This window comes from Bombus terrestris, chromosome 2 (genome assembly GCF_910591885.1).
Source record: "Bombus terrestris chromosome 2, iyBomTerr1.2, whole genome shotgun sequence".
NCBI lineage: Eukaryota > Metazoa > Arthropoda > Insecta > Hymenoptera > Apidae > Bombus > Bombus terrestris.
Genome location: NC_063270.1, coordinates 16,131,223 through 16,154,134, shown reverse-complemented (window position 1 = coordinate 16,154,134; position 22,912 = coordinate 16,131,223). Strand labels below are relative to the sequence as shown.

Genomic DNA, 22,912 nt, shown 5'->3' with positions numbered 1-22,912 from the left:
TTTCAGGATTTCGTTACATAGGTACAGGATTAATTCAATTTTTGAGAAACCAACCAGTTATTTCCATAAGCGCTAAGCTTTAAAAAGATCGTATAAATAATAGTAAACTCTAAGGTAAAATTTAAAAAATCCTCTTTGCAATATGATAACGTTTCTATACTTTCTATACTTGACGAAATCAACTATGCGCCGAAATCCTATCGATAGATATAGGAATAATACGTAATATCCTTTCGTAGATAATTTCTTCGATTCTCGTTTATCCATGTACGTGCATAAATATAAAAACAAGTATGAGGCGCTTGCAAATCGTTCAAGGAATGCTATCCCACGGTAAAAGCCGTGTATCCTACACCGCTAAAAATCACGAATATCCCAAAGAGAATGATGAAAGAAAATCAGTTACAAATATCGTCTATCACTGTCTATAGATCGAGTAATCTATCAATAAATGCAATTGCATGGCGGAATTTCGTTGCCGGTTAGATACCGGTTTTTCGGCACAATGTCACGAAGGCTTGCAGTGGGACAGCGCTTGTCGATCGCTTTTTGCGCGGCTCGAAAATCGACTCACCGACCTGTCAATCGTCCGCGTCCTCGACGTGTATCCCCGTCGTCATCCTGGATCGATCGATCCACGCGATCGTGGTTGCGCACCGGGAGCGGGAAAATGTCGAGGTGTACACGATCGAGACAAATCCACGCGCTGGTCCCCGTACAGACTCGAAGAGGTGACTGGGAGATTCTGAGGACCGACGGTTCTGGTTCACGACTGGTTCTTCTCCTTCTCCTTCGGCCTCTGGCCCCTTCCATTACTCGCTATAGCACCAAGCAAAGAGAGACACGCGTATAGTCGTATTGTGAACGTTAGACGAGGTCGGATAAAACGCGTGTTCGAAATAGAAAAAAAAAAGAGAGAGAAGAGAGGGAGAGAAAAAGAGACCACGGATGCTAGAGAGATCCAGCAGAGACGCCAGCAACGGCAGGTTGCTCCTTTCGAAGAGAACCTTCGGAGGGACGGGGTGAAGCCCTGGTTGGTAGGCCCCACCGGGCGAAAAGAAGTCGATCAGGTAAGGGTCAGGGACGCATTCGCGATTTCTGCCTCGGTCGCCAGATGCTCGATCATTCTGTGTCGTTGGAATCAAGCAGCTTTTTTGCCATACGCACTGCGTGATAGGAAGAAGAAGATATACGGACGTTGATTTAACGATGCTTGTTAATATCTTAATAATTACGAGAATATATGGATAGTTTAGTAGACAGCTGTGTGAGTATTTCGATCGTATGTTGATAAGAGGCGAGGAACGCGTTATTAGAGGAGAGGAATTACTTTTTCGAAAGAGGGAGTCAAAGCGAAGATTGCACGATCACCGTACAAATAGCGCATCAACGAGTTTTCATCTCGGTTTACGTAATCGCTGGTAAGAGCGATATGAGATCACACAGCCGAGTAATAATCGGCGGTGCTTTCACGCCGATCGTTTTACGATTATTACTAGCTACTTCTCGATTTGCGCTGATGAAGGTAAATACAGACCGGGAAAGGAAGCGTCTCGAGAGAGTGATACGATCTTATATACGTTCGTAAGAGCGATTCGAAGAAAACGAGGGATAATCTTCTGGCGAAGCCACGGAGAATGTATTTTTACCTGCGCCCGGTTTCACCACAAATTCGAGCAGGGAGTTCGCTCGTTTTCCTTTGAACGCTAGCCGAAAGCAGGAAGAACGTGACAGGGAAGAAACAAATGACGTCACGGGGTACTATCTCGAAGAAACCGGCTATTCAGTTCGCGAATCTTCGGCCCTGAATAGAACCGTTCAGGACCTAAACCTCACCGAGTTAGCCCGGTTTGGGCGCAGATTAGTCTGCGGACGTTTGTAACTTCGTCCCAGGTAGAGGAGATCTGACCGATAAACTCGACGCTATGACCCAAAAACGAGCACGAATACAGGAAACGTCTTATTTTTTTTGATTACGTCAGGAATCGTCTTACTCGACGAAGGACCGAACAGGTACGTCTCGTAACAGTATGCACCGAGTAACTAGCCTCGACCGGTCGGCCGGGGTTAAAACGACGCGCATTGTTCTTTCGAAACACGGTGTCTCGTTACTTGCGGTGCTCGTGTGGTTGAGCTACGGAGGGCTTAAAGTTATTCTTGTTGGTAGATCTTTATATGTAAAACGAAGAATATTACAAGAATAGCAAAATCGATTTCAAACACTGGCAAGAAGTTGCTCTATCGATCATAGAGATAAAGCTACCTGTAAGTATATACGCGTGATAACGTATCTTTTGGAATTTGGAATAAAATCGATCCATTTTCGCTCTCTGTCTCTGCTGTTTGTCTCTCTTTCTCTCTCTCTCTCTCTCTCTCTCTCTCTCTTCCTTCGCTGGGAACCCTATTTGCGTCACCCTACCAGTCGAGGGGTTAACGAGCCAAGCTCCGTAATAACGTAACGTCTTACCAAGAGCAAGGCGTGTTTGCCTTGAGAGTGACGCGATGCTCCGCTCGCAATGGACATACGCATACACCGACATCCGTAAATTCTAGTCACGTCGTACACAGTTGCGTTCGGAATCAGATGAAACTGATAACCGGTACACCGCGGTGACTTTGCGGTGATTTGTTTCCCCGGATTCCAGGGCCAAAGTCAACAATAACCAATGGAGACTCGATGTCGGCGCGAGCAGTGGCAATGACCCCGAGAATCGCGCGAATCTCTCGATAGGGTCCAGCTGCTGCTTCTGCCGCTAGTTTAGTCGACAAATAGATCTCGTGCTTTTCCACCTCGCCTGTGCTCTATGCATTTTCGAGCGGGATGAGTCAGTCTTCCACTCGAAGTTCTACCGGTCACTCTTCTATTTTAATAATTGCCGCGGCGGTCCACCTCTAATTTTACCTCGACAAGAGGTCTGGTAGCGAGACGGTGCAGCGAAGCTACGAGCGCGAGCCGCCCTCTTCACGCTTCGTTAACGCGAGCGCTTTTGTTACGATCGAGCGGAGCTCCAGCTGAAAACACGCAGAACAGTGGAGCGGGCTGAATTAACCATGTCGTGCGATTTCATCCGTCTGACACATTCTGTTGCGCGTTCCACCAGCTCCAAATCGAGCCACGGCGAATTAAACGGTCTGCTTCTCCTTACCTAACTTCATCAGCCGCTTCTAAATAAATGGAATCTGGCTTCTGCGGACTGTCTGATGTTGTAAGTATATGTAAAGAGGTGTTCCTTGATGCGCGAAGCCTAGTTTAAAATAAAAGAGAAAAAGAAATGAGAAAGGCGAGATTCGTTGGCAGATCTCTGAGAAATAATTTTGGAGTTAATTAGCAGAAATATAGGACTTACCTTTATATGTATAGGTCGCTGATGAAGTGCGTGTCGTATGTAGAAATCGTACGAACTGTCTGTAACTTAGAGACGAATGTTACAACACGGTGCGAATAGTACTTTGGAAAAATATAATCTCGAAGAATCCGTTGCCTGGATGGATGCTCTAACAAAAATAAACGGTTGAAGATAGCAATTACGTTTTAAGATCTCCGGGATGACTAATGGCGAGGAACGCTGCGATGAGATAGAAATCGGTTGTCGAGTAATAGGGCTTTAAATGCCGGAATTAAATTGTAGCGGAATAAACATCGAACAATATCGAATCACTTTTTCCATTTCTCTCGACTCTTGGTACCTTGACTTTGCCTGCGAAGCATATTATCCTTAACATAAACATCCTTGTTGTATATGCGTGCTAACTTGAATTTATCGTCGTACGTGCGTTGTTTGCAGAGGAATAGTATTTTTGTTCCGACAACGCCAAAGGAAAAAAACAACTTGTTTAACAACGTACGCTCGAAATAAAAATATAAATTTGAAAAATAAACATGCACGCGAAACGATGAATACAAAAAGTATCCCGATAGAGTTATACGAAATTTGGAAGATGAAGAAAACAACTGTTTAAATATTCTTCCGCGATTCTATGTAATAATACGTATATGTAATATGAAAAGAAATAATTAAATAAAAAAGATTTGTAACTAAAAACAATTTTCACCTGTTATATCGTAAAAATGTCGTCGTTAAACAATTCTTAGACGCAGCTATTAAGTTCAAGACCGTCCAAACTTTGTAGTCATCGTTAGCGGAATCGCGCAGGCTTGATAAGGATCGTTCTCGATCGAGATCGATGCGAATCGATCACGTTCCGCGCACGCTTCCCATGCTGCTGCTTGCTCGATAACCAATGGAAAAAATCTGGAATTCCCAGTGGGTGGACCAGTTCTTCGTTCCCGAAGATATCCGAGCGTGGCGTCCTTTCACGTTGTACACGTGAAACTCGTTCGTTCTGTGAACGTCTATAGTCTGCACAGAATCTTATCGTACTTTTATCGATCAATCTATTGCTCTAAATAAAGATATTCTATAAATCATTATACACGTATGATAAGATGTAATAATTATTGAATCTTCCAGTATTTTATAGTATTCCAATTTTTCCATTATTTCTTTGTAATAAATTACCTTTCGCTTTGAATTATGTAGAACGTAACACGTAAATTACTTCGTAGAAAAGAAAAACAAATAATCCAAATATAAAATGATTTCAATCGACCCAATTATTTTAATTATTAATTATAGAAAGCTTTTAAATATTTTAAATTCTGAATTGTACGTTATTTCACTCGTTCCCCTGCAAATCAAATAAAACATTTTGTTGCAAATTATTTCCTCGCTTCAGATCCACTGACAGAGAAACACGTCGTTCTATCATTTAAAATTCTTTTATTTCCGAAGCTTTGTATGCACATATAACGATCAACGATGTAACAATACCGTCTCTGCTGATCGCAATCAAAAAGACTCTCTCTTCTTCTCCAAACTTTCTCTCTACCTCTTTCTCTCTCTCTCTCTCTCTCTCTTAAGCGTACACGCGTCCACATTCTCTCCCTCTCTCGTTTTTTAAATAAAATCCAATCACCCAATCCCTCAACTTCTTCGTTTTATATTTAATAAATTCTCGCGTGATTTCAAAGCGAACAATCCATTTAGCCGTCTTCCCCGCTGTAAAGATACACCGGCCACTCGTTACACACTTGATTTTGTAATCGACCAACGAGTCTCGTTATGAAAATCGTCGCAGATACCAGTTGCTCGACCAATGGCTGAAGAAGAACGCTCATAATACTGTTTTGGTTTCGCCTTCGAATAAAAAACACCGAATCACGCATGTCACGTTTCTTTTTTCACGAACGACACACATATTATTGGATATTCCTACGAAGTCATTGGAGGAGAAAATTCCTTTCAAAAATTTGTTGACGTCAAACAAGGAAACGTGAAATTTTATTCATTCGTTATTTCTTAGTTTCTCCTTTGATCGTAGTTTCCACCCCTATTTCAGTTTCTTTCTTCTTTAGACAGAACGTGTAAGGAAATCATCTGTTTTACATCTTTTTATTTAGTCTGAATTTTTGTAGCTCTGTTTCTTCATATAGAGTTAAAGATGAAACCGTACAGGAGAATAGCGAAGTTCCTTTAGAAGGTAAAAATCGTTGCCTAGGAGCGAAGGTTTGAAAAATGTTAATCTAAGAATTATTGTTGTTAACGTTTCTTCGTTTTCCGCATATACTGACGAGCAGCAGTTAATACTGTAATTATTTATATACTATTTTAATTAATATTCCCTGCAGATGTTTCGACAGATATTCTCCAAAAGTAAAAAACTTCGGATTAAACATCGCCTATGTTATGAGTTACAATGAGAAGAATACGTATGGATTATATTACAAGTTCCAACTATGAGCCTTTACTCGTCAGTCTACACGTAGTTCTCATGCAAAGACTCTATTACAAGTAGTCTAGTCCGCTTTCCAAACTCTCGGAAACGAGCGATGGAATATGTGCAATCACTCGATACAGTGTGACCTATAAAAATCTATGTGTTTCTCGAGCATGCGTTTAAAGCACCAGTTCGATGACGATTACGAAGGAAGCCACTAAAAGAACGTTGAGAACGGTCCTTAATTTTTCTTTCTTTTTTTTTATCATTTTACAATCGTAAAAATTTCCCCATCTTTCATCGAAGAATGGAAGAAACTCTAGCCTGAATTATTTATTATTACATAGAAGTGTCGTTTATAGATTACAAACATGCTAGATACCTGAGAAAAACGTGATCACGAACGTGTGTCGATCGATTATCGTTTAACATTACACTTCCCTCCATTTTATTATACAAATCTCTGTGTACATCGTAAAGAGTGCCAACGTCTTCGTTGCTAGTCGACGATACATCGCTACGTTCTCACGATAAAAATATTATATCGAAAACTTCGATGATATTCTTATGGGATAGGAGCGGTGTAATCGTACAAAAGTAAACGGTCGAAGAGAACATCGAGTACGGAATTTGTTTCTCGTCGAACGAGCCTATGGAAATCGTACAATTAGTATCGATCTACATGTATGTACTTATATTCTTCTCTTTCAACATTAAATTAGTCTCTTGTCAGTTGTCGTGTTTTTTTTTTTTTCTTTTTCTCGTTTATCATCGATAAATCGTACAACTATCATCGTATTACGAACGTGGTAATAATATATTAGACGAGTAAACGCGACAATGCTTTATTACTCTGTACCTGATGCATCTATGATTAATTAATATTGAATCGAAGACGATGGTAATATAATGATACAGTAGAACTTCATTCGCTCGAATGAAATTTTAGTTAGCTCAATTAACTCGGATATATTATTATTTCAAAAGATACGTTTCATTTTCATATTATCAGAATTTGTAGTCGTACCACTAAATGATACGAAATTTAATACACCTGACCTAATTAATTCATTAATATATGAATACCATAATAGACGCAATGGTGTGTAAAATCTTGTAGCTACTGTAGGTAGTTACAAGATATAATGAATTCTTTTTATATTATTTCTTTCATAATGCAACGTTATAAATGAAATTCTACTGTATTTATGTTTCATATTTTTCATTCGGTGTAAGCTACCGAGTATGTAGGAGTATTTACATCGAAGCGTTATATCGTGTTTTGTTCCTTTTTAAGTATCCAAGTGTGTACCTAATTGATGAATAAAAAAATATTATTATTAAATATCGAGAATGCACAATGATTCGCGTCATCGACGACGCACCTAACTGCGAACGCGGCGTCTATCTTCTACTATCGAATGCAGATCGTATTGTACAAAGTCAGTCGCTGCTCGTGAATACTAAACGACAATGTCATCGATGATTTATGCCACGTTACAACGTTATACACGTATACACTTACGAAGCTAGCCTTCAAAACGTAAACGTATCTTTCTTTCCACATTCTCCTCTTATATCCCTATCGTGCTTAAGAGGAGGAAGTGTCGGAGGAACGCGTGTACTGTCCAATTTCAAAAGGTAGTCGACACACTATTTTAAGTATACTTTCTAATTTTACGTTCTAGCGGGTCTCCTCTTTCTTTCTTCGTCTCGTAGGAAAACCTGCATACCAGAAGATAATTGCTTTTAAAATAACGCGTACAACGTTACCACGTGGGGAAAGAAAACCTCTATTATCATGTGCGAAGAGGCGTCGTCCTAGATAATTGAAAGTTTTGGAGGAAAAGTGTTACAAGCGACACAATTCTGAAGTCTTAATCATAGGCCATGGAAAGTAGTACGAGTGACAAAATCTCTAATTTTCATAAATCACGACCTTTACTTTACCTCTTAACCCAAGCGAACCGAGAATTTTCTAAGCATCAACATTTTTGTCAATTGTGAAAATTCTTAACAAGGAAATGTATATTATTGGATGAAACTATCGTAGTAAAGTAATTTTTGTATAACACAGTGATTTAACATTAAGACGTAAGACTACCAAATACTCGGTGATAATATAGTAAGCACGCAAACGTCTATGGTTAAAGTTTGGATAAAATTTTATATATCCTTGTGTCGAAAAAATACAAAAGCACTCGTATCACTTTTCCAGTAAATCCTTCAATCGTTCTATATTCGAACGACGAACGCTTTGTTTAACGAGATCCATGCTCGTAGAATGTTTCATCGGCGGGAACAACGATCGCGTTTCGATCCCCACTGCGTCAGTTGTCTTTATTTCCTACCCTAAATACGATTAACTGCGTCGACCACGTATGATAAAGGAACGTGGCATTCACGTTTCTTGCCTAACTTTGAATAGAATGGCGAATTACGTTTAATGAACGCGCGAATCAAAGCGAATTGAACATGGTTTCGGAATCGCGATAACATTTAGGGAACTCTTGTCACGGGCAGGCTTTCCAATCAACCGATTTAACTCCACGCTTGGAATTCAATTTTCATGCATACTGGGAAACCCAGTGCGGTTCGCAGCTCCATGAGGGCATGTTTTTCTAGGAAAATGCCACGCGATTCACAGAGAGATCGTGTCGATCAATTTCGATAGCGTATTAGACTTGTAAATTACAGTACAAAAAGCGTAAGATCTACTATGAATAACGATATATCGTACATGTGTTTCAAAGGTGTCACAGTCCAAAAAAATTCGATCCTGTGTTAGAAAAAAGAAAATTGTCAAATGGGGATTTTGACAGCTAAAAATGGGAGAGTTTGTACTTTATGCGACGTTGTGCCATCGGTTGAATAATATTTTCTAAGCTTTTAAACAGTTTCTTGCTGTCTCCGAAAATATTTGTTCGACCTGTGTCACTTCTGAAATATATGTGTGATATATTAACGCATTAAGGATCAAGTAGCGACATGACGATTTAAAGTTACGTAAACGCAACGTTACTAAGGATGTTTGGATAAAGTGATGAATATATTGATTTTTCAAAGCACGAAAGACGCATTAGAGTAATAAATAGAAATAACGACAAAGTATTTTGAATTCAACGAAGAAAAAGAAAGACGGCTTAAAGAAAATGGCAAAACTTTAATTCTGTTTAGTTTCGAAATGATAGAATACTCTAACTAAGGGGGATTTAAACTTTAGATCTAGATGGAAGAAAAATTATTAAGCAAATCCTTCAAAGCCTCTTTCGTAACTTTCAATGTTAATAAATAACAGAATTTTCTAAAATAAATCAATTAAAAATGTTGCCACATTAACACGATTTCGATCCTTAATGAATTAACCGATTAATCACGATACGTATGAAATTGAAGCGTAACGCCGCTCGATAATCTTCCTCCTCTCAATCGCTACTACTTTTCTATTTTCATTTTTCTAAATGATATGTGACGAATACAAGCGACGCGCACGAATTTTTGTACCATCGTTTCTACGCCTTTCACGTGATCGTTTAATCTCTATATGATAAAAAGATCGATGGAAATATACGCGAGAAGAAAATGGCTGGAGGATGAAGACGGACTGAATGAACAAAATCAAGTATACAAATAAATATAAAACGTATATTTAAATTAAATGCCACAAAGTATTTTGTTGTATGTTCTTGCGTCACGAAGTCGGAGTTGTTCTAATTTTCACCTTATTCGTTTTTTTTTCTTCTTCTCCGCGTGAAATTACAGTGCTCTGAGACGACGAGCGAGAACGTATATTAACGCACGCGTCATTTTGTACACGGAACAAAGAAAAAAAGCAGAATCATAGTTCTGACGCTTCTGAACGTATACAGGGTGATTCGGAACAGGTCATGCAAAACAGTTCGAATCTACTGCATAGTTCTCTCTCTCTCTCTCTCTCATTCTTTCTCTCGCACTCTTCCTTCCATTTTCATTTCTTCTTTTCCTAAACTTTAAAATAAAAGAGACGAAAATTCGCAACAATATCCTAATCCGACTAAAAACTCCTTTTTTATTTCCTTTCTATTCGTAAATCGGTCAATATCTTTTAAACATGCCGCAAACGTACAATTCTTCTCTTCCTTCGTTTTAAGCGTACTCAGTCTTATGCGAGCCACGAAATGTCTGGTGCACCGCAGTTTCACGCGGATTCGTTTAAATTTCTACTGAAATCTGACGAGCGAAACGAAAATACTAGACGCGTGTTCCGCACTGTCCGGAAGGTTCAATTTCATCGGAACGAAAGAGGAAAGAGCAAGAAAAAAGAACTTAATTAAATCGTCCAACGATCGATCGAACGTAGTAAAGTCGTGTTTCTATACCGTCGAGGAAGAAAAGCAATAATAAAAGCGATACGATATATGCAACGTTCCAATTAAAAATCGATACTACTTACAAAAAAGAGAAAAAAGAAAAAAGAAGGTGAAACATATATTTCTCGTAGATTGTAAACAACGTACGAGAAGTTCGGTTGTTAAATGACGCGCAGAGTGTAACAGCACCGATAGAAAAATCCTCTGACGCTTTTTAGCCGCGTGTTCAAACTGGCCGGGAATCGAGCAAATTGTTCGTACGAGACGAAAGTGTTCCTCTTGAACGTGTACAACGCGTCTCTTAATCTTTATATTACGGTAATAATGAAATTAATATTATTGCTGTGCATTCTCTTAATCGTGGACTATGTATTATTGCTTCACGAGTTTTCTTTTTTCTTTTCATCGTCTTAAAAAATCTTTCATTCGAACGATCGCGAACCACACTTTCCAACGATCGTGATCAGAATTTCTTCTATTTCGTAGAAAATCTTAGAGATCGTCTGTGACTAATAGCATTTCTTTTTTTCTTTCCGTTTCTTTCTCGACATGTAACACTGTTTTAACAAGGGTTGTTGCCGTTGATTACCGACTTTCTTTTCTTTTGAAGAAAAGCGCTGTTGCTTGAGTCGATCAATATTTATAACCTCGGACCGCTCGAAACTGACTCGAAGCTCGCGCCAAATAACATCGATCGATGAACACTAACGTGTGGTACGTAGTTGGTAGTAGTAATAGTCTAAAAAAGATCATACATATTTCGCGCATGCACGCAGCATTTCGTGCGCCACAAACATGCACAGGGCACTTGTTATGTACAGGAGATAATTACACGCTATACGTACACGTGTATCGTTAAATATACGATCTACGTTAAGTTACTTATCTTCTTTTGTTCTCGAATTATACAGCGTTTAAGGTACACTCGGAAACGAGCGGGCTAACAGCATTTCGACGTTTGCGATTTTTCACTAACATTCTTCTCTTCAACTTGTCAATAGAATTATTTTTATATTATAGATTTATATATGTATATATATAATATATACCTATATAGATTTCATTGATACCATAGGTACATGGGTAATTGCTTACGCGATTTATGTACAAATTATCACTGTTTCAGGTAGCCGAGAAGATCGGTAAATCGACGATTAGAAACGATTTGGTCATGTCGGTCCGTTCACGAGTTTTCCTCTCGTCCTCCATTTGTCCGATATCGAACGATAATTTATTGCTAATAGTATTTCTTTTCTTTCATAAATTCTCTATTTTTCTTTTTTACATCGAACGATCGATCGACGAATCTTGCTCGAGAATATATTTTTCACAGAAACCCACGCTAATCGCTACTATGATCGCTAATGAATCCTTAAGGCGAAGTTTATGGCTAGAATCGTAAGGCGATGTTCGTTTATATGGTCGATGAGAAAGTGTATACCTTGCACACAACGAGCTGTTTCATCGATCGATCGTTGTCCAAGTTCGATTTACATAAAACGAACAGGACAATACCAGACCGACATGTCTCCACGTGTTCTCCTCTTCGAATAATAGCAGTAATAATAACATCGTTAGCATTTGTATTATTTATACTGCGCGGTAACGAAAAAAATCAACGTCTCTTCTTCGGCTCGACATGACGTACATCCACGTCATTTTCCCCCTATTTGCTATACTAATTTTCTCCCTATCTCCCGTCTTCCAATTTGCTCTATCTATTCGTCGTCTTATATACTCCCTCCTTTACTTTCTTCCGTTCTTTCTTTTTCCCGTTTCTCGCTACATTCGTCGATGAAACGAAATAATTTACGAATCAGCTCATACACGTGGAAAAAGCGGAAACTCAACGAGATAAAACCTCGAAACGCTACAAACACGATACACAGAGCGAATTTATTCATCTATAGCGAAAGTCGTAGCCGAACTAAGCGCAAACGTTTCATTTTTTTTTTCCTTTTTTGCCTAACATTTCCTCTTCAGAGATCAGCAGTAATCATTACATCCTATTTGAAGTACACGAGAGAAAATTATAATAAGTTTGTATTTGTTCATCTTCTGACTTCTAAAAAGGACTAATTTAATATGAAGCAGTTGAAACAGAAGTATTTTCGTATGACCCGAGAGAGTCGAAGATATTTGTGAGAATTGTATAACTAAAACTTATTAATAGTTTTTAAATGATCAAAAAGGTGGTAAAGGCACGCGTTTAAGCCCAAAATCAAACGAAAAGATAGCTCGGATGGTATTGAATTTTGTATTCAAAATTCAATACCATCAATCCCATCAATACCATCAATTCAAAAATCAAACGAAAAGATAGCTCGGATGGTATTGAATTTTGTATTCAAAATTCAATACCATTTTGATTTGATTGATCAATACCGTTTGATTTTGGGCTTAAACGCGTGCCTTTACCAAAGGCAAAAAAGGCAAAAAAGCAAAAAAATACAAAATTCAATACCTCTGCTACAAAAGTCGGGAAACGTGACTTATCATTATTTTCATCCGTGGACTTCGAATTCCTTTCTATACCATTCCTAATTTGGCCACCTATCTGTCATTACTCTTTCATTCACTAACGCATGCGCACGATTTAGAATAATCTTGACTAATCATTAATTAGTTAGATATCACAATCTATGATAAGAAGTCCGTAAATATATGCATAGATATACGCCACCATACGCGCTATGCTGGAAAAACCGACATAGCGCCACGACGCAAATTAGAACCGACAGTTTTACAAAAATAAATTGTCTCGGGTGGGATAATAGTGAATGGTGGTTGGTGATGAATGGTTTACCTACTATATTCGGGACAATGTGTACGGCTTTGCTAAACTCATCAGCCATAACTCGACTGACTGAAAGACTCATCGAATCTCCCTTTGAAAATTTCGTACGAGCTTACAAGAAGCTAAAGATTGCCTGAACGAAATTTTCGCTACGTGTGCTGTTGTCGTTGCCTACGATCCAGTGGAAATTTCTTCACCGATTAAACGGAACCCGCACACACGATTTATCCGTCGAATTTTTCTATTTTTTGTAAAAACAAAAAAAAAAAAAATAGAAATCGTGGCATTAAACCGGAATCGCTGGATAAATGCGTTACACGATGTACACAATTGTGCAATAGAATATACGTATGTACGAGAACAGAGGGAAGCAGAGAAGACTAAGAAAATATAGAATAAAGAGAAGAACAAAAAAGAAGAAAAGAAAATAATAAAGGAGATACAAATAAGAAAAGATATAAAGGAAGTATTGATGATGGTAGGTAGTGAGGTCGTATATGTATATATGTATATATGTATATACGTAAAAACGTTGAAGAGATCGTGATCGATAAAAAAAATATATATATGTATAAATGTATACTATGATCTATGTATGTACAAGATGAGACCCTCTGTACGCGAACCGCAATTTAATTGGAAAATAAGTCGAAATTCTACGCGCAAGATAGTTCGATGATCGGCCGCTCCGTGTCACGACTAACTACGATTTACATTTTTTTTTTTTTTATTAAACGTATTTACAAGAGGATAGCTGGCCGTAAATGATTAATCCGTCAAATTGATTATTTACAAAAAAATTCAGGGCTGACATCTCAAATGCCATTCAGCGGCGTCTCCTAAAAGAAGAAAAAAGAAGAAGAAAAAGAAAAAAAGAACAAACACTGCTTATTGAACCTTTTTAGCTACTCTTCCTACTAAAAACCGTTTGTCAAACTTCCTGTACAAAGAAAAGAAAGTTTCTTTCTTTTTGTATTTGTTGCTTGGTCACGTAATCCTTTACCCTTTTTACAAGCACACATACACACGGGATAATCGTCTAAAATTCGATGTAGTTTCATTTCACTTATTATCATCGTCGCTTCTTTCTTCACTGAAAACCTCTATTTTTAACAGACAAACACGGACAGTGTGACTTATTTCGAACGCGTCAAACGCGTTTTCACACTGTTTCCTTTTTCTATTATTTCTTCCTCCTTTCTTTTTTGTTTCGAACGGACTGCCGCGCCGTCGGGACGAGGCACAGCGATCAGAATCGAATTTATATATCGGCCTGTTCCGCGAGAGATGTTGCAACGATCTTCGGCGCAAAAAAATTAATTTTGTGAAAAAAAACCATCATACTCATATATGTATTTCAGTCAAAGTTCTCTAATATCGACCTATTGCCAATTTAATACTTGACGATGAGGCTGGCGTTGCTATTGTCGCATCACTCGGTGATTCGTACGTTCTTCTGTGAAAAGTACAATTATCAAAACAGAAGCATCGTTGCGAGATACGAGATGTTATTTCGTTTTCCATCTGGCCTCTTGAAACAACAGTTCAAACAAGATAATGATAATGTTCCAGGAACGTTAGTCAGCGATTTCGTAAATCCGACGAATCACGTCCGTAATATGGTTCTTCCTTAATCAGTCTCTATAGTATGGTAGAAATGGTTGCAAAGTAAGTATCGAGAGACAAAGAAGAAAATTTGGTACGTGCTTCTGTTTTCATTTGCGGAACCCCGTTTGTTCCAGTTGTACGCGTATATCCCCTAAAGTGATAATGCGATTAACCTGTCTATGAACCTGCGATGATGGTAATTTGTTGTTTCGAAGGAAACGATCGTCGCCTGGCGGAATAGAGACCGACATTGTTGTACAAAATGAGAGGACCGTAGATTTGTAACTATCGTATGTTCCTGCTCGAGATATTTCATTTCGGCAGGGAGAACGAAGCATGCAAAAACACATATATCGTTATCATGTCAATTCCACGTATAACCAATTAATTGCTCACGTGTCTTTTTTTCCGTCGTGCGCATGCTCATCACATCGAAGTTCACCGCACATCAAGACTTGTCCCCTTCTCGACAGGCTTCAGACCTAGACCATCAACGACGACGGCGACGAGGACGACCATGAAAAAAAGGATCTCGAAAAAAAGAGGAGGTAGACAAACGCCCATGGCGTACGGTCCTCAGCCTGGAGTGGGTGGGGTCTTATGTCAGTGAATATTAAAGTTGTACTGCTTACGGCTGGACGAAATACGAAGCCACCGACTTACAGCCAGTGGCTCCGGGTGACAGTTCGACCAAGATATATCCCCGAAATGAGGATAAGGCGAGGACGTGGTCGTAGCCTCAACCTGTATCGCCGTGGACAGGTCCTGTTGATGGTACTCGTGTTTGGTCCTCTTCGACTGTAGTTGCGTAACAGGACTCGAATGAGTCGCGTGATTCAGTCTCTTTCCATTTATCTGAGTCGCGTGTTGCTGTTCCAGCTGTTCCAGCTGTTCGAGTTGATCCATAGATTCGAATAGCAGACTGGGCATGGATGATATAGGAGAGTGGGCGATATTGTTTGAACGTGGTATTTCGACCAGCAATTTGGATTTATCCTGGTATACAGGGGAATAGATGGTCATCGCCGCTTCTGGATCGATGTCCATGGGTGTTTCAGCCTCGAGAACCGTCGTGACCAACGGCGGTTGCGTACACGTGGCTGGCAGTGATGCTGGCACCGGTATAGCTGGGGATGCTGTGCTCGGTATCAGCGTGGCGACCGACGACGTCGATTCCTCGTTATTAGCCGGTAACGGTGACAGCGATGGCAACACCACGGATATCGGCGCCATCATCGAGCTCGATTGTGTCGAACCGGTCGAGTTCACTAGCGACGATTCCAGACTCCTCAGCTCCTCGTTGACGAAGTCCTCTTCGAGCTTGGTCTAAAAAAGAGAAGCGTTGGCGACTCGCAATAAGAATCGTAGGGCCCATACGAGGTGTTGGCGTTTAAGTGCCCAAAAGAAACCATGCCTTACAGGTTTAGTGGAGCCATGCGGGGCCAGACACCGATAAAGCAAATCAACAGCCTGCAATAACAAAAACAGAAAACAGGTATCAACCGACACCCTACTGGCGGGCAACTGTTCGCAGCTGACTCGTCTGGCTCGTCGATCGATCCATGTTTGTCAGCCATATTATTACTTCTCTTTCTTCAGTTCTTTTCTTTTTCTAAATCCTTCTTTTCTTTTTTTTTTTGTTTTTTTTTTTATCTTTTCTAGCCTCGCTATGTTCCGTCTAATGCGTCTTAAGAGATCTACGAAAGCGAACGATCTTTGGGTATCGACTGATACCTGACACCTAACGCCTTCTAAAGCTCGAAAGATTAAATTTCGACGGGAATCTACAAATATGAATCTGTAGTATCGTTTCACCTGTTATTTATTCCAATCTAATTTCTATTAATTCTATTCGTTCTCTACTTCTAAGCGATTGATTCGATATATCTCACGACGATGTTTTTTAATTGAACTAACGTAACAGATGGCCATAATTGATCGATAGTTACGGCCGTAGGAAGATTCGTACATTTCTTAAAGACGCTACGGACTTTTTAACGAAGAAAGTTTGAAGTTCATAGACTGCGACTTACAGATTTTTCTTTTACTTGAAGCATTGAAAATCAAAAATTTGCGACTATTCTAAAAATTCTGAACGTCAGCTAATGCTCACACCGATAATTACCCCAAAGTTAAGGTAAATGAACTTTATTTCGTGATTAATTTTACTCCGTAAATGAAAGAAGTATTTGGAATAAAAGGGATTCAGAAATGAATCTGAATAGAATAAAAAAGAGGTAAATTACTTCGCTGTTTGCATAACTTTCCAATATTTTCATCATAAAATATCGAGAAATGAAAGTTTCGATGTACAGACTACACGTTACATATCGATATTACCAGATCATGCATAACTATTGCTTCACAAAAACAAGATATAAAAACAGTAAGCTACCAATATATTACCAACATATATTTTCAAAAAGAAAAAAAAAGAAAGAAAACTAATTAGAATACTCGTCGAAGCGAATTTCCCCTCAAAACAATATATGATACACAATATACCTAACAAAATTACATTGCACGATTGCGCGACAAAGTACAGACGTCTAAAATACGTATATCCAAAAATAACAATCTTTCAACATACAACAAAGAACGAATTTTCTTTCAATCCAACGAGACACAACTTTCATTTCCAGTCAACCAAACTAGGAGAACAAAAATTACTTCAAATGTTTCTAATAACTATTACATCCTATTCCCAGAAACACCAGAAACATCTACAGTATGGAATTGACAATACAGCATTACTAACTCATATAATATATATAAAGAAAAAAAAAAAAATAATATAATGATAAAATAAAACAATAGGATTTCGCCTCGCGAAGGATCATCACACTGTACACTCTTACTAAGGACATACCACAGAAGGGAAATTGGAGAATAAAAAAAAAAAATACAAAGAGAAACAATATAGCGATACGTTGGCCCTTACCTTTGGCAGTGGATATGTGTCTGGCAGCGATAAAACGGGTGGTGAGCTGGGGGTTTCCGCTTCGATGGTCAGGGCGGGGTTGGTGGGCGTTAAGGGGTTCAAGTTCGAGGTTCCAGAGGACACGGTCACTGTACCGGTCACAGTCACTTTTGTCGGCCTGTTCGGGACTTCCTTCGAGGCACGATGCTCCGCGAGGAGTTTGTCAAAGGTTTTACTCCGACCGATGACTGTCCGCCGCAACGAGACCGTATGCGCTTTGCACGTAAGCGACCTGGTGCAAGGCTTGCCTGTTTCCTCGTTCCACACTCCACAGTGTCGATCTGGATCGTACTCTCGATCTTTGAGCAACGATCGATCGGTTTTGAGTCTCTTTCGACGAGGTTGACTGGTCGCTGTGCCAGGGCTTTTCACAGGACTCGAGCTAATTACAGTTCCTGATCCAGAGTTCGATGTTTGAACAGACGATGGTAACGACTCAAGAGGCGATCGAGGTGACGATGAGATCGGTATTGATGAAGATGACAAATTCGTTGAGATGCTCGGCTGTTCCGTGTTCCGTTTCACGTTCGTGTGATTGATCTTATTGCTCCCGCTATTTGAGATCTGAGACGATGACTGCGTCTTTTTCAGTTTCGACACCTTGCAATAGGGCGTCTTCAGTGGAGTTTTTACGACTGGAGTGGAGGGAGGTGGAAAATTGACCGTACCAGAAGGATGGCGACTTTCTGTGACAGAATATCAACAGTATTATGTAGTATAGTTTATGCAAGGTAGATAAAAAGTTCTTGGATAAGCGATATTTTTTAAAAGAACGTTTTAATGAGTCTAGTTACTTGTATTTTTTTCTGTTTCACTTAAATGACTTATGAGGAAGATATGTATGAAATGTTATTATGAAACAGATTATGTATGAAAAGAATAAGTTATCTATGAAATACTTATGTTTCTTGTATGTTTAAAATTACAATTGCTCCCTCAAAATAAGTAGAATGGATTCTACTTGATATAGAATTAAATGTAATACTAATATTTGAGCAGAAAGGAGAAAAGTATAAAACGACATACCCATATGTTGAATGAGAGCCTGTGGTTTGACTATTGCATGACAGGTTTCACATACTACCGTGTAAAAAGCATCTCTTTCAGGACAAAATCCATATAAATCAATGTCTGAAACAACAATTGTTTTGTTAGAAAACAGTTACAATTCCAGTCTCTAAATAATCTCTACTATGTTAAACTTACCCTCAGCTGAAAGCCTCGTAACTGAACTAGTAAGTTGAGCATCTGGTTCTTCATCGCCTGAAACAAGTCAAATTTTCTTATGGATAATATGACAAAGTAAGCAATGCATAATATAAAGACATTTCAATAACAACATCGTTAACTTATATGCAACACACAAAATGTATTATAAACATATATCTTCAAATTAAATATTTGACGAAGAAACTATTAAAAGGATTATATACCATGATTAATATTATGCTTAAACATAAAGTTCACGTTCATTATATTATAATTGTATTTACCCTGTTAAAAAAGATTTAAAAAATCATAAGATATTGTTAGCTTCATATCTACTGACTTTTATCCTTAAAAGATCATTTTTCATTCATTCCCATCAGTTTCCAAGCAGTAATGTGAAATAAAAACACAAACTTCTGGGTAAACAACTTTTATTATGTTTATATTTCTTACATGCATAATTCTTGTAACAAAAAAGTCTTATAAGAGAGAACAGAGCACAAATATAATAAAAATACAAGTGTACATATATTCGTTCAAGAAAAAGTCCATCAAACAGCGCGAGTTCGGTCGAGATCGTTTCACGAAATTCAGTGATCCATGCTAATGTATTATTTCTATATGCTCTAATCTAACGTTTCGACGCTCCATCATTTTCACAAACGGGTTTTACCACGAATTACATAATTGTCAGTGGAAAGAGCCAATAAAATACGCGCGATCGTCTACGAAAATGTCAACCGTGATTAGCGCTGGACAATTGTTGACAACCGTTTTAAATAAATGCGTGTCAATGCGGGCCCTAACGATGCCCTGCGTCAAGTCGACAGACAAAGGAGCATCGAAGTTGAGGTTAGGTACACGAGCTAGACGCTCGCCGTCGTCACGGTTTTAAACCAAACGAGAGCAAACGAACGAACATTTTCGATGAGATTCAGCGCACTTACTCAACGGCTTGTCTCGTCCGATTTTTTCGATCCAGCTGGACCAGGGCTGGCCGTGAAAGAATGTTGGGCTGTCACTTCCCGACATTGCCAGTGGCGCTCGCGTTGTGAATGAAACACGATGCGATTTCTCGTGTATATAGCGAGGCGAAAGTGTTTTGGGGCCGGGCCGCGTGGACTGTCAGGTGCCGCGGGTCGCGTACGGTCTGTCTCTTTCTTAACGCGATAAAACTTTAAATACATTTGCTCATAGAGTATACGCGTTCTCATATACGAGAAAAATAACCTACTGAACTTTCGAAATTTTGTCTGGCAAGACCCTGTCGGCTAACATCTTTCACGGAGCGATATATTCTATCACTTCTCTCGCGTTTGTACGCCCGAATACGAGTAACACGCTTCAGCGTACCGCACGCACGTAAGGTTATTACTGTGAGATCCGAGCACTTGCATTGGACGGACTAACGTGACGTCATCGACGAATAGTCAGCTACTCGTGCGCAACTCGTTTGGACCAATCAGATCTCTAGATTTCTGTCCTATCTCGTCTCGTCGCGATACCTTATTGGCGATTCTGGCTTGCTCAGCAGGTGGATTGCAAATTTAAAGTTTTTCAAGTACAGTAGAATTTACCACGTTTAATTACTATCTTTTTATTCCTTCGTAAAAGACACAAAGTTTAAAAACGATATTACAAACGCTCCCTTTTCTCTCCTTATATAAAATAATAATATACAAAGACATTGATAATGATTCGAAGCGTATTTTTACTTCGACTATTGAAAATCATTGGATATTTAATCCTGTGTCGGTAAAGTAACTGTATCGAAATTAAGTCGTACAAAAGATTTAATTTGACTAGCAAAATAACGACGGCAATGTACGTCGTCTGAAATTAAATACGAAGCAACGAAATTCGAAATATTTAACCCGCGAAAAACGGTCTCTGATTCGGTTGCGTTTCAACTGGTTGAGCTCTATTTTTTGAGTCACCGCGGTGTTCTTGAATTTGTTGCCAATTTATAAACCAAAACGGTTGTTTTTCTCTCGGCCAGGTTTTGATTCGATTTACTAAGGCAACATCTCCCATAGCGTCTACTGGCAAATCTGGAGGAATCGTTGATGTTGTGATAGGAGTATTAGGTGCTGCAGCTCCTACTGCTACTGGTAGCCCATTGATATTGTTTACATCGATTCGACTTCCGACGGTTTCAGTAGTGGCACTAGCTACTGCTGCTTGTTCATCCAGATACTGTGGAAGGACGCCAGGGTATGACTTGCTACTTCCAGCATAAGTGGGCCTCTGCGATTGGACCAAAATAAAGGTGGTGAACAAGATTACTGCGTATTTTATCTGTAACGATAATTTTCAAAAAGATATTAAAAAACAAAAAAAAAAAAAAACAATTATTTGAGTCGATGCTTCTATTAATGTTGTTATTTTTATTAGTCCAATTTTTTAAAGTATATTTTACTTACCATGATGTTTTAAGTAAATATCTTAATAAGTCACTCTTGTAAGTACGTATAGATATTTCTCTGAGATCGGCAAACTAACCGTTCGATTTCTCCGTTGAAACTAATCTATTCAACGCGATGGAGTCTCTTGTATATAAATCCGCAGATACCGGATTCCCCACCACGGAACCGGTCGAGTCATACGCATCGATGAGAAACCGCCGTAACTTCCCGGGCCCATTCCCTCTGATGCGTGTACGCATCCTATAAGATACGAAATTGACGTCCGGGAAATTTCGCACAATATCACCGTCAATGCCTGCCTTTCCTACCAAGACTAATTTCTACTTTCGACGATGAACTGGATTCTCGTGAAATCTTCCTCGACACGCATACGGAACCAACAAGCGAATTTGTCGAAAATATCTTGACCTCAAAATATGAGTAGATGAAATTGTCGACTTCCTTTGATAAATAAAGATTTCGAAGGAAACATGAGAAGCTTTTTTTACGTTTCAAAATTTTCTACTTAGGTTTAACATAGTTTTACATAATTAATCGTTTTCTGTTATTCTCCACGTAAACAATATTGCTTCTAAAATATTTTCATAACGAGTTAAGACTATTAGTAATTTCTCAACTTTAAAATTGTTTAGCTAGGCTTAAAAGAATTTGATATAAATTAATTGTTGTTTAGAGCATATTTCCCAATTTATTTATATAATGTTTGAAATAAAAAGATTATTTGAATATATAAGAAGATACAGCGAGGATTCTTGTACAATATGGAAAGTTAGACGATGTTAAAACTGCGGAATGTTACAGGATCGGTAACACATTCGACTTCTGATTCACACGACACTTAAAATTACAAGGCTTTTGTTGTATCCGAACAATTGCCATCTTTCATCTACACATCCATCTATATATATGTGTATATATGACGGAATGTTAATATTTGTCTGTATGAAACGTGGTAATGTTGCGGTTTCGTGGTGACATCATACACAATTATATACACAATTTTTCGCCTTTCAATATTTGATACGGAAAAAAGTAAAACTACAGAAAAAATCTGAGATTTAAACGTTCATAATAAGTATGAAGAGATTAATACGTTAAATTAAGTGCAAAACGATATTTCTATTTTTGTACTCATATTTTATTCATATCTCTGTAAAAGCGAACAATATTTTCAGTGATTCCCACCATACAGCGTGCGCCGATAAAATTGTATTAATTTGTAATGTCTGCCTTGATAAAGAAATTATCTCGAAAGAAATAGTTCTCCGTTCGACGATAATCCGAAAAGATGGAATTGCGCATGAATACGTCAGAGGTTAAAAAGAATCTATGATATAAATCTCCTAGTGCATTGGACCGAAGATTTTTGTTTGCGTGTGTATAAACTCCTCCAATCAATAAAGTCAGAGTTATCGTCCGGGTATAATAAAATGTCCACGATAGCCATGGGAATACCAAAAACGCAAAATATTATAATACTTAATTCAGTTATTCCACGCTATCCATAGCGATGGACCGTTGCGTAAATGTAAACACAGGTTTCAATCAAATACGATAAAATCTTTGACAAAATTTCCAAAATATAGTATAATTTAGTTTTCCTTATAATCAGGCTACATATTTTTATGCAATTTGTTTTGTCTCTGAGGATAAATAAGAAATAATTTAGATCATTTCATTTAGCAAATATTCTACTTCGAATATCTTGTTATAGTTTTGCATATTATGCGCATTCTAAGCATTTTGAATTTATGATAAAAATTTA

The 22,912-nt window shown here is 38.5% G+C and overlaps 3 protein-coding genes across 6 annotated transcripts in view; all 3 read right to left on the bottom strand.

Moving 5' to 3' along the window:
- Positions 1–775, bottom strand: part of LOC100649916 (KN motif and ankyrin repeat domain-containing protein 2) — a 60,258-nt gene extending 59,483 nt beyond the window's left edge. The window contains exon 1 of one of the 2 annotated variants that reach the window (XM_012320259.3): positions 575–775. The gene's annotated coding sequence lies outside the window, so the exon portion shown is untranslated. The remainder of the gene's footprint in view (positions 1–574) is intronic. The other variant, XM_003393897.4, reaches the window with a different exon arrangement.
- A 5,236-nt stretch (positions 776–6,011) lies between these two features.
- LOC100649615 (ataxin-7-like protein 1) lies at positions 6,012–19,798 on the bottom strand. 2 transcript variants are annotated; one of them, XM_012320250.3, is made up of 6 exons: positions 19,669–19,798; positions 18,719–18,775; positions 18,539–18,643; positions 17,474–18,198; positions 15,952–16,002; positions 6,012–15,858 (listed from the first exon to the last, which is right to left on the bottom strand). In XM_012320250.3, exons 1-6 carry the CDS (start codon positions 19,751–19,753, stop codon positions 15,136–15,138), a joined length of 1,746 nt encoding a protein of 581 aa, XP_012175640.1. In that variant the 5' UTR covers positions 19,754–19,798; the 3' UTR covers positions 6,012–15,135. The 2 variants fall into 2 exon arrangements, with proteins under 2 accessions (XP_012175640.1, XP_048267848.1); XM_048411891.1 differs by lacking the exon at positions 15,952–16,002.
- On the bottom strand, positions 19,136–21,301 carry LOC105667096. 2 transcript variants are annotated; one of them, XM_012320254.3, is made up of 2 exons: positions 21,145–21,301; positions 19,136–21,019 (listed from the first exon to the last, which is right to left on the bottom strand). In XM_012320254.3, the coding sequence occupies exons 1-2, from the start codon at positions 21,145–21,147 to the stop codon at positions 20,591–20,593; spliced, it is 432 nt and encodes a 143-aa protein (XP_012175644.1). In that variant the 5' UTR covers positions 21,148–21,301; the 3' UTR covers positions 19,136–20,590. The 2 variants fall into 2 exon arrangements, with proteins under 2 accessions (XP_012175644.1, XP_048267902.1); XM_048411945.1 differs by having other exon boundaries at positions 19,136–20,968; positions 21,145–21,264.
- Between the last annotated feature and the right edge of the window lie 1,611 nt (positions 21,302–22,912).